The following is a 12,917-nucleotide window of genomic DNA, read 5'->3' on the forward strand; positions in this document are numbered from 1 at the left end:
ATGCAAGCAAGTGTCATTTGGTGATTACTTGTCTTTCAAATACTTGGGTATTGTGTTAAAAGGTGCTCCTCGCATTCTACTTATAGTTATCTACAGGCCTCCAAAATACTCTCCAGCCTTTGTGGAGGACTTTACAGAACTGTTATCAGCAATTTCCTCTGAGTTTGACTGTTTTGCTATTACTGGGGACTTTAACATCCACATAGAAAATGCAGAATCCAATATGGCAAAAGAAATCATAACTGTTTTGAATACTTTTGATCTGACTCAGCATGTACATGGACCCACACACAATCGTGGACACACTCTAGATTTAATTATTAGTAAGGGTCTAAACATTTCATCCATTGTCATTAAGGATGTAGCACTATCTGATCATTTCTGTATTTTCTTTGATTTATTGATCTCTCCGACTGTTGAAGCTAGATCTATCTCGGTCAAAAAGCGATGCTTAAATGAGAATACTAGTGCACTGTTTATGAAGGCTATATCTTTAACACCAAGCATATCTGCAGACTCTGTTGATTTTCTCCTTGATTCTTTTAACTCAAAAGTACAGAATGTTATTGATAACATTGCTCCTGTGAAAGTCAGGAAGAAGAGTGCCAGACAAAAAGCACCGTGGAGAAACTCAACAGCAGTGCAAAATATGAAAAGACAATGCAGAAAAGCTGAGCGCATGTGGCGAAAGACAAAACTTGAAATCCATTATAACATCTATAAAGATATTCTTCATGCTTTCAATGTGGAATTAGGCAAAGCTAGACAGACCTTCTTCTCAAATATTATAAACAAAAACTTAAACAACACCCGCACTCTTTTTGCTACTGTAGAGAGACTAACAAACCCCCCAAGTCAGATTCCCAGTGAAATGCTCTCAGACAGCAAATGCTGTGAGTTTGCTTCCTTCTTCTCTGAGAAAATTAATAATATCAGAAAGGCGATCAGCACATCCTTGAGCTGCACTGGGGTAAAACAGATCAGATCACAACATCAGAAAGCAGCTATTATGTCTGTTTTCGAAGCAATTGATGGTAAAATTTTGGAAGAAACAGTACAGCACCTTAAAACATCAACCTGCGCCCTTGACACACTTCCCACATCTTTTTTCAAAAGTGTTTAACTGTTTAGAAGCAGATCTCCTAGAAGTGGTAAATGCCTCACTTCTCTCTAGGACTTTTCCAAAATCCCTGAAAACTGCAGTTGTCAAGCCCCTCCTGAAAAAGAGCAACCTGGATAACACCATATTGAGCAACTACAGACCAATCTCAAATCTTCCTTTCATAGGCAAGATCATTGAAAAAGTTGTTTCAATCAGCTGAACAAGTTCTTAAGCTTGAATGGATACTTTGACAACTTTCAATCTGGTTTCCGACCGCATCACAGCACAGAGACAGCACTCATAAAGATAATAAATGATATTCGCCTAAACACAGATTCAGGTAAATTATCAGTGCTGGTTCTACTCGACCTCAGTGCTGCGTTTGACACTGTCGATCACAACATTCTTCTTGACAGGCTGGAAAACTGGGTTGGGCTTTCTGGCATGGTCCTTAAATGGTTCAGGTCATACTTAGAAGGGAGAGGTTATTATGTGAGTATTGGTGACCATAAGTCTGAGTGGACATCCATGACATGCGGAGTCCCTCAAGGTTCAATTCTTGCACCCCTCCTGTTCAACCTATATATGCTGCCACTGAGCCAAATAATGAGAAAGAACCAAATTGCATATCACAGCTATGCAGATGACACCCAGATTTACCTAGCCCTATCACCTAACGACTACAGCCCCATTGACTCCCTGTGCCAATGCAATGATGAAATTAAAAATTGGATGTGTCTAAACTTCCTTCAATTAAACAAAGACAAAACTGAAATCATTGCGTTTGGAAACAAAGATGAAGTTCTCAAAGTGAACATGTACCTTCACTCTAGGGGTCAAAGAACTAAAAATCAAGTCAGGAATCTTGGTGTGATTTTGGAGTCAGACCTGAGTTTCGTTAGCCATGTAAAGACAATAACTAAATCAGCAGATTATCATCTCAAAAATATTGCAAGAATTAGATGCTTTGTCTCCAGTCAAGACTTAGAGAAACTTGTTCATGCTTTCATCACCAGCTGGGTGGATTATTGTAATGGGCTCCTCAGTGGTCTTCCCAAAAAGACCATAAGACAGCTGCAGCTCGTACAGAACACTGCTGCCAGGATTCTGAGCAGAACCCGAAAACATGAACACATCACACCAGTCCTCAGGTCCTTGCACTGACTTCCAGTTGCATTTAGAATTGATTTTAAAGTACTGTTACTTGTTTATAAATCACTCAGTGGTCTAGGACCTCAACACATTGCAGATATGCTCATAGAATATAAACCTAACAGATCACTCAGATTATCAGAATCAAGTCATTTAGAAATACCAAGGGTTCACTCAAAGCAAGGAGAGTCTGCTTTTAGCTGTTACGCCAGCCGCAGCTGGAACCACCTTCCAGAAGAGATCAGGTGTGCTCCAACAGTAGCCACATTCAAATCCAGACTCAAAACACATCTTTTTATCTATGCATTTGCTGATTGAGCACTGTGCTATGTCCAAACTGTTTGCACTTTATTTTATACGTATTATCTTTTTATTCTTTTAATTCATTTTCCTGTTTTTATTTTCATTTTTAATGTATTTTATATCTTTTATGTATCATCTTGTTATTCTGACTTTTAATGCATTTTAAATATTGCTGTCTGGTTGAAAGAGCTGGGAGAATTAGGAAGAAAGTGATTAGGTTAAAATTTGGTAAATTTGGATAAAGGGACAAACCATGGGGAAATTTAAGCTGTAGTGCATGGTTAAGATATCTCTGGATTACAGTCAGGACACTTTCCAAAGGGGGAAATTTGAACTGCGTTGCATAGATAAGATATCTCCGGAAGAGGGATTAGGGCTGTGTGGTGCAGTTTGAGGTGTCTTGGCAAAAGGGGAGATTGAAACTGTGTTTATCAGTTTGAAGTGCCTTAATAGGTAGCAGTCCTGTCGTGTGAGGAAGATCCATTCTGATCCGCTCTGATGGACAGATCTGTTTAGATCCACTCTGATAGACAACAACAACAACAAACTCTCTGAGACTTCCTAGCTCTTCCATCCAGATAGCAAAATTCTCTGTTTTTACTGTTATTTCTATTCCTTATGTTCTATTTTTATTATTCTTTTTTTATGTAAAGCACTTTGAATTACCATTGTATATGAAATGTGCTATACAAATAAAATTGCCTTGCCTAATCAATAACGTAAATCTAACTCAGAGATTGGGCTCTAAAAGAGTTCCATGATTCAGATCAAATGATGATGTGAAAACATAACCAACACCACCTGATCATCTCTTAACTTTGCTTGTCTGGTTGGTTTTAACTCAGTTAAAACAACCCAAACAAAATTTAATATTAAAAAGACAAGGGTCAAGAGCTCAACTAAAACAAACCCTGACCTCGATGATGGTAACTTAAAAATAGTGATTTTCTCCATTGGTGATTCTGCTTGTTATCATCAGGTGTCTTCAATAATGGTCAATCATCACTCAATTAATAACTTATTTATCTCATTAATGCTTCAGTGGGTGGAATAAAAATATGGCAGGACTTTTACTCTCTGACCCCTGGACTTCCCACCTCTGAGGCCTACAACATACAGTAGCAGTTCTGGAACTTTTCTCTTCACACTCTGGGATCTCGAGTTTATTTTTAAGAAAAATAGCGCCAGGTCGTATGCAATAAAATTATGGCACAAATGCTAAAATGAACTTTGATTGAAAAATTAATTTTGATTGAGCAAATTAAAAGGCCTTTCTTTTTGCAGCAGTGTCATATATGATAATGACCATCGACTATAAGGTATTAAACTGATGAGATCGCATTTTGTCTCTTACCAGTAGCTTAGGCCTATGTGACGTTATAGTACTGAAAGAAAGTGTGGAGTTCGCAGCAAAGTTTTTATTAAAGTTATAGAAAAGGTGAGTTAAAAAAAACACTGTCAGAGAAGTGCTGTATAAGAGCATTTATTGTAATAACCAAAAAATAATAAAATTAGACAAAACACTCCAAAAGTCTCGCAGTCGCATAATGATATAGCGCAACAATTTAGTTTAACCACTGCTCATATTTTGAGATTTTCTGCATGCTGTGCAATTTGGACTGACATAAACTATAAACTACAGCATATGATAGGCTACTGCATTTTTTTCTTAGCTGAGTATGAAAGACCCTCAGTTGAAGGTGTTATATGCTAACAGATAACCATCATTATACATGTAAAGTCTCCTATCAACAGGATTGTAGTTGAGATTGGCTATTCCAGCAGAAACCTTCTCAAAAGGCAAAGAAAGAGTGTTTATCTCTTGGCCAGTGGTTGTATCGAAAGCATAAAATACCTCTTCTTGGTAAGTACTAACAAAGCGTGTAGCGTACAGGACCCCGCACACCATAAACGTGCTGGTGACAGACCTCTTAAAGAGATGTGTCTTCCAGGTATGTGTGATATTGAGCTCCAGCGGATCTAAGCGACTCACAACAATGTTGCCGTGATTCTCCTCTGTGGCATATATCACCCACACGGCGTCTTGATCAGCCTCCAGGTCGATGTCTGTCCAGTCACGGCAGCTATAGTAGCAGAAAGGGAACTTGTTGTCGATTCCGGCACCATCCAGTTTCATACGTTTGGTTGATTGTGATGTAATGTTGAAGCTGCAGATCTCAGCAGTTTCATAGCACTGGTAAAATACGGTATTGTCATACAGTATAGTGCCAGAGCCCTGAACGGCATTTTCGTCACTGTAGGATGATGCTATCTCCTCATCCTTGTCGTTCTTGCTGGCCATGAAGTCTTCATATGAGTTGTACATCCTGATTATGTTCCCATGCTTGTTTTCACTCTCCAGACAATGTTCCCAATAAAGGTTATTGGTTAGTAGGGCATCACGACCCCAGGCACCAGAAATATAGGACTTGCTAAAGGAATTGAGCTTGGTGACACTTGGAGAACTTATTCTGGTCATGATGCGCTGATGACAAGTGCCTGCAAGTAATTGCAGTAACACATTTTAAGATTTTTCTTAGTTTTTTAGAAACTTTTTGAACTTCATAATTCAGAAAATGGCATTACATTCTTTAAAAGTTCCTATATCGTATAACTCACAGATAATCAGTAATGTACTTACTTCTGAAATCATTTGGTATGGTTTTGCAAGCCTGTGCTCGGTTGTTGAGGTCTTGTAACCTCTTCTTCATGGTCTCTAGGTTGAAGAAATCATCTTTGTACATCCTTTGGACATCATTTTTTGCCTTATTTAACTGAGAACAACACAGATGTATCATAAAAAATGTTTTTATATTGTTTAAATAGTTCTGTCAGTTCTGATCACTAAAGAAAAGAGTTATTAGAAAAGAACATTTGTTTGTATTCATGTTGCCATGTCTACCTCACTTAGCAGGTTATGTGTCTCGTTGTTGGGGTTCTCCATGTGTGCTTCATTGACAATTTGATGGATTTCCTCGAGTTCCTGGTTCAGCTGTCGCAGGTGAAGGCTGTTGTACAGTCCACTTGTGTGAAGGTAATTAAATGCTTTCAGACGGGCTGTGATGTTCTGAAGAGTGGCTCCCATCGACGGCAGTTCTGCATCTGTGTTCCTCAACTGGAAGTAATTAATTGATATAATTCAAGATTCTTCTCAATTTAAATGAACAACATCTAAAAATCAATGCAGTGTAGTTGCAACTGTTATAAATAAGCTTAACTGATACCTTACCTTTTCCTCAAATTCATTCAGATTCTCCTCACAGGTCTGGACCTCTTTTGTGACTTCCACAAACTGTACAGCAGGGAAGGTCCAGATAGAGCTGTTTATTTTGCACAAACATGAATCTGTCTTCTGTAGACCTGGAATTCTCTGAGCTTCAACAGTCGCCTTATGTACAAACACAATCAGATTACTATATCATACATACATACATTCTCTCATATTTTTTACATATTTTTTTAGAGATGTTGTCAGCTAATTCAAGACACAAAGAGAAAACTTACAATGACTGTGAGGAGCAGCAGGTAGATGAACATGCTGACAGAATGGGGTGAAAGACTAAAGATCTGCTTTAAACCACATACAAACACTAAGGTGATGCAATTATGTTATGCAAGTTATACAAATTTGCCGTTTTGGGGATCTGTTGAAGAGGATGTTAAAATTGCACATATGGCTGATATCAGAAATTCACGAAGAAATTTGGTTAAAAAAAACTTCATCCACCAAAAAAAAAAAAAAAAAATCAACCACATGTTCCCCCTAAATATTTTTACAACCCCATCTGTTTTATCAATGCAAAAATGTTTTACCGCAATTGCTGATAAAAAAAAAAAGCTCAACAAAGGTTCAAGAGTTCAACTAAAGCAAACACTGATCTAAAACTGAGCAAACACTAAAACTAAACATTTTTAATAAAACATCTAAACCTCTGTTAATTCTGAATAAGAACTTAAGAACTTCTGTAGACGTGTGACAGAAAAAAAAGTCATTCTGGTTAGTAATAAATGAAGCTGTAATGCTGTTTGTGGAGTTGTTTAGTCAGATCTTGAGATATTTAATGTCTTTTATCTTCAGTTCATCTAAGGCTGTGGCTGAAGAAAGTTATTTGTGTTCTTATTTCTCTTTCTTTTAGTGCTTGTTCACAGCAGGTGTTTGAATGATTGAAAGAATGTTTCAGAAACATCAAACTAACCTATAATTATTTTTCTATTAACATTAAGGAAGGATATTTTTATGTTCTTGGCATGTTACAAATCAACGCTCCTAGAATGCTGAATGATTAATCAAAGTTAAGTTGAAAGAACGTTTGAGGAACATCATAAAACACATTCCTCTAACGTCAAGGAAAACTGACATTTTTTACTTTCCCAGAACCAACACTGAATATTTTGAGAACGTTCTTATAACAAAATTCTGTTAGCTTGGTAGGTTAATACATGTTCAAAATAATCAATTTAACAAAGTTTGTACTATTTTCTGTTTATTTTGGCAAATAAAAGAAATCATTTTTGCTCAATAAATATACTGTCATTAAAATATGTTAATATAAAAATACATTTTAAAAATACAGAAACAAAATTAGTTTTAAGAGTAAAGATTCTGAAAGCATTGAAGGAGATCCCATAACATTTAATATAGATGTACAGTAGTAACAATAAATTATATTTTAATATATGATATGATTAATATCATATTTTTAAATATGATTGTTTCATTATAAATATGGGTATTATCTCTAAGGTGGATACCCAATTTGATATATATTTACCATCTGAATCTAACCATATGTCAACAAATGGAAAAGTTAGACAGCTGTTTATTATCATGTTAATTATTGTGTCTTGCAGCAGGTGCGCTTTTTACCTCATATGCCATACTTACACATATTCTTCCGTTATTGAAAAACTGTTGCTTGAATTACCTTGAATAAAACTGAAACTGAACTTAACATTGTGATGTCTGTCACACATCGGCAATGGACAATGGCATCATCTATTGGCCCAACCCAACTGACAGGTGAAGTGAATAACATTGATTATATTGTTACAATGGCACCAGTCAAGGAATGGGATATATTAGGCAGCAAGTAAACAATTCTTAAATTTGGCCAAATAGTGATGGCTAGATGACTGGATTAGATCATCTCCAAAATGGCTTGTGGGGTGTCCCCATTATGAAATGGTTAGTATCTAAAAAAAAAAAAGTGGTACACTCATTGATTGAGCTGAAAGACTAACCCACGTAGAAGGCGACGTTCTCAGGACCTTGCGCAACGTTCCCTAAAAGTTATCTAAAGGTGACGAAGATTCCGAACCTTTACAGAACATTCAGGACGTTCCTAAAATGTCCTCTTTTGATAATGAAAGTGCTGCAGTTTAAGGTTCCTTGACTTTAGAGGGACGTTCCATTTTGGTTATTTTATGGTCAAAAAAGAATGTTACAGTACTTTCAGAGACGGTCACGATGTGGAGTTCTTTTAAGAGTTGGGGGACGTCATTTGATGGACCTTCAGGAAACATTTAGGACGTTCTGGGAATATTTAGAGGACTATTAATAGGACCTTCTGTTAACTTCCCAAATGTCCTCTTTGTTACGTTCTCACATGACCATAAAATAACCAAAATATAACGTCCCCCTAAACTAATTTCAGGAACGTTATTAAATGACCAACAGAGGACCGTATGGGAACGTTCAGTTAATGTCCCAAATATCCTCATTGTAACATTCCTATGTGACCATAAAATTAACCAAATTGGAATGTCCCCCTAAAGTCATATAAGGAACCTTGAACTGCAGCACTTTCATTACCAAAAGAAGACATTTTAGGAACATCCCTAATGTTCTGTAAAGGTTCAGAATTTTCGTAACCTTTAGAAAACTTTTAGGGAACGTTCCGCAAGGTCACGAGAATGTCGCCTTCTACGTGGGTGTTTTAGAGAAAATAATAAAGTTTTAGGTGAGCGTTTGCTTTAGATAGGCTCTTGATTCTTGATGTTTTAATGTTAGATTTTCTCTGGCTGCTTTAACTGTGTTTTCAAAACATGCCTCTTACAGCAAAAATTGCAAAAGAAATTCTGATCAGATGATTTTGATTATTTAATGATGGTGTTTCAATCATCACGGAGTGTCCTGATTCACTAATTCTCCACAGAATCTAAATTATAGTGTGATCACTGTTAGTTTTGCATTAATTAATGGTTAATTTTTTCTTTTTTTAAATTCATTATACTGACAGAGTCTTGATCAGTGTCTTTTAGATACACACAGACATCATGAATCAGCGTATGAACCTCAACAATGGTGACAATAAACAAAAATCTTTTAGTAGCTTGTTTTGTGATGCCCAGAGCTGATCTGTTTATCTGAAAATTTTGTCACCATTGTTGAGGTTCACACACAGAATCTTGATGTCTGTGTGAGTCTGCACAATACTGTCTGAATAAGTACTGTACAATAATAAAAACGTTCAAAATATCAAAGCAAGATGGGGTTTTAAGTATCACAGGACAATAGCATGAAAAGAATATAATATTCAGGGATTACACAAGGCTACTGGCTGATCTTGAAAACCACAAGCAACCAAATCCAATTGATCAGATTTTTTTTTTTATTTATTTTTTGTTTTGTAACAAAAAACACCTCATTAAGAAGATTTGAATGAAAGAAACAAAGTCAGAGTGGTTTGTAATAAGTGAAGATGCTGACATCTAGAGAGATCCGTTAGTGTTTAATGTTTCTGTTATCTGAGTTTTGTGAGGTTATCATTGAGCTGGAGAGTAGATCCTGTGATTCAGTCAGTGATGATCCAGAAACACTGATGTTCTGCTGCATGTTGCTTTATGTGTAGTTGCTGATGCAGTGATACAGCAGTTACATTAGCTCATGCATGTGCTGTTGTCAGCTAATGACTTACTGCAAGAGATTTGCATTTTAAAGAAAAGGTTTCATAATATTAATCCAGGAATTACCTGTAAAGAGCTTTTTTTTAGTAAGACATTTAAGAAAAAATTGTTTTTGTTTGAATAGAGCTAAAGTTAGTCAATTTAGCTCTAATTTTCAATTCAATTCTTTGACAAGGGCAGCAGGGACATTCTGAGAACTTTTCCAAATAAAATATGTTTCCATAAACGTTCAGAGAACGTCCTGAATCTTCTGTGAAGGTCTGCCAAATAACGTCCCCCAACCCTTAAAAGATCTCCACATGGTGACCGTCTTTGAACATCCTAGGATCGTTACTACACAACGTCCTTAACACCAGTGGGGACGTTCTGAGAATGTTCTGGGAACGTACAATTTCTAGCGGGGAAAGATCTGCTTTAAACCACCATGCAAACACTAAGTGGTGGCAATTTTAGTCATTTTTAGTCAAATTTGCAGTTTGGGGTTGTCTTTTGAAGAGGATGTGAAAATTGAACTTATGGCTAATTTCAGAAATTCAGCAAGAAATTCAGTTGAGAAACTTCATCCACAAAAATATCCAACCACAAGTTCCCCCCCCCCTTTAAATGTCCAACCTCAGTTCATCAATTTTTTCTTCTTTTTTCTTTCTTTTTTTCTTTTCTTGCAAATGCCCAGATGCAGATATAATTCAGGCCCTAATACTGAAAAAGACAAGAATAGTAGGCCTATATTTTGGAAAGGAGCAGCATATCCCTCTGAAATAGTAGAGACTTGGGGCAGCATGTCCCTTACAGGATAACAATGGCAGCAAAGGGGTGCTCTTCTGTTATAAGCAGAGAAATGGCCATGCCCCTTTAATTGAATCAGAATCAGAATCAGAATCAGAAAGAGCTTTATTGCCAGGTATGTTGTTTACACATACTAGGAATTTGTTTTAGTGACAGAAGCTCCACAGTGCAACAGAGTAACAGCGACAAGACAAGACACATAATAAAAAGAATAAAATAATAATATACAAATTTACAAGATAGACAAAGTGCAAAAAAAGCAAAAGACAATATATATTATAGACAATTGTATGTACAATTATGTGTGCAAATTGAGATATAAATAAGTGTTTTAAGTAAATAATGTGCAATAGTGTTATGTGTTCCGTGTTCCGTGTTTGTCAAGTGTTCATGAGATGGATTGCTTGAGGGAAGAAACTGTTCCTGTGTCTGGTCGTTCTGGTGCTCAGGGCTCTGTAGCGTCGACCGGATGGCAACAGTTCAAAGAGGGAGTGTGCTGGATGTGAGGGGTCCAGAGTGATCTTCTTTGCCCTTTTTCTCACTCTGGATAAGTACAGTTCTTGGAGAGTGGGGAGGGTTGTGCCAATGATTCGCTCAGCAGACCGGACTACCCTCTGTAGTCTTCTGAGGTCAGATTTGGTAGCTGATCTGAACCAGACGGTAATTGAAGTGCAGAGGATGGATTCAATGATGGCAGAGTAGAACTGTTTCAGCAGCTCCTGTGGTAGGTTGAACCACTGCTGCCACAGTGCTGTTCATGATGGTGAGTGTGGGAAGAGCAGGGGGGTTTCTCCTGAAGTCCACGGTCATCTCCACTGTCTTGAGCAGAGGTGTATAGTCCAGGGGTCAGAAAGTAGAAGTCCTGCCATATTTTTCATTCCACCCACTGAAGCTGTGTTAAAGTTAATGAGATAATTAAGTGATAAATTGAGTGATGATTGACCATTATTGAAGACACCTGATGATAACAAGCAGAATCACCAAAGGAGAAAATCACTATTTTTAAGCCACCATCGTGGAGATGAGTGTTTGCTTTAGTTGAGCTCTTGACCCTTGACTGTTAACATTAGATCTTGTTTGGGCTGTTGACTGAGTTATAACAACCAGACAAGCAAAGAGAAAAAAATTATCAGGAGTTGGTTATATTTTCACATAATAGTAATTTGACCTGAATTCATTTAGAGCTCAATCTTTGAGTTAGATTTACATTATTGAACTGTGGTTCAACAGCAGATCATCAGCTTTATCAATATAATCTGATGGATTTTGCAAAAGATGTTCTGATAAAAAAAAAAAAAAAAAAAAATGCTTTCATATAGAGACACAGACATCAAGAATCATCCTGTGAATCTCAACAGTGGTGACCATCAAAAAGCATGTTGCAGTGCATTCTGGGTGCCACCAATCAAAATTCATCCATGGCTCCCATCATGCATTTCTGCATGAATAAATTATGAGCTTAATTGTTTTAGTAATTTCCTTTATTCTCACTATTTTATTTTTTTCTGTTTTTCTGTGACTTTTTAGTAGCTTGTTTTCTAGTGTTCAGAGTTGATCTGTTGATCAGAATATGTTGCTTGTCACCGTCGTTGAGATTCATATGTTGATTCTTGATGTCTGTGTGTGCCTAAAGGATTTCTTTTTTTTTTGTTTTATTCAGAACAACTTTTGTGAAATCCTTTGGATTATATTGATTGGACTGTATTATAGTTGATCTTCTGCTGTAGAATCACAGTGTTGCTGTAATCAATAATGTAAATCTAACTCAGAGATTGGGCTTTAAATGAGTTCAGTGATTTAGATCAAATAATGATTATGTGAAAACATAACCAACACCACTTGATTTTCTTTTTTCTTTGCTTGTCTAGTTGTTACAACTCAGTTAAAAGCCCAAACAAGATCTAATATTAAGAGTCAAGGGTCAAGAGCCAAACTAAAGCAAACACTCATCTCCACGATGGTGGCTTAAAAATAGTGATTTTCTCCTTTGGTGATTCTGCTTGTTATCATCAGGTGTCTTCAATAATGGTCAATCATCACTCAATTTATCACTTAATTATCTCATTAACTTTAACACTGCTTCAGTGGGTGGAATGAAAAATATGGCAGGACTTCTACTTTCTGACCCCTGGACTATACACCTCTGGTCTTGAGCGTGTTGAGCTCCAGGTTGTTAAGACTGCACCAGACAGCCAGCTGTTCAACCTCCAGTCTGTAAGCAGACTCGTCACCATCCTGGATGAGGCCGATCAGTGTGGTGTCATCTGCAAACTTCAGGAGCTTGACAGAGGGGTCTTTAGAGGTGCAGTCATTGGTGTAGAATAACCGAATGAGCTTAAGCACAAAAAAGCATGTTGCCAATACCAAAAACCTTAAGCAACAAGCATGTTGCCAATAATAACCAGAAAGCCTTAAGCAACAAGCATTTTGCCCATAACAACCAAAAGCTTAAAGCAACAAGCATGTTGCCGATAATAACCAAAAAAGCCTATGCAACAAGCATTTTGCCAATATGCGGACAGAGGTGGGAAGTCCAGGGGTCAAAGAGTAAAAGTCCTGCCATATTTTTATTCCACCCACTGAAGCATTAATAAGATAAATAAGTGTTTAAATGAGTGATGATTGACCATTATTGAAGACAGAGTAACAAGCAGAATCACCAAAGGAG

The 12,917-nt window shown here is 37.0% G+C and overlaps 1 protein-coding gene across 1 annotated transcript; it reads right to left on the minus strand.

The window, feature by feature from the left end:
* Nucleotides 1-4,024: 4,024 nt before the first annotated feature.
* Nucleotides 4,025-6,314, minus strand: LOC125247460 (olfactomedin-like). Its single transcript, XM_048158775.1, has 5 exons — nucleotides 6,062-6,314; nucleotides 5,787-5,945; nucleotides 5,460-5,672; nucleotides 5,199-5,331; nucleotides 4,025-5,056 (listed from the first exon to the last, which is right to left on the minus strand). The coding sequence occupies exons 1-5, from the start codon at nucleotides 6,092-6,094 to the stop codon at nucleotides 4,248-4,250; spliced, it is 1,347 nt and encodes a 448-aa protein (XP_048014732.1). The 5' UTR covers nucleotides 6,095-6,314; the 3' UTR covers nucleotides 4,025-4,247.
* Nucleotides 6,315-12,917: the final 6,603 nt, after the last annotated feature.

This window comes from Megalobrama amblycephala, linkage group LG15, assembly GCF_018812025.1.
Source record: "Megalobrama amblycephala isolate DHTTF-2021 linkage group LG15, ASM1881202v1, whole genome shotgun sequence".
Taxonomy (NCBI): domain Eukaryota; kingdom Metazoa; phylum Chordata; class Actinopteri; order Cypriniformes; family Xenocyprididae; genus Megalobrama; species Megalobrama amblycephala.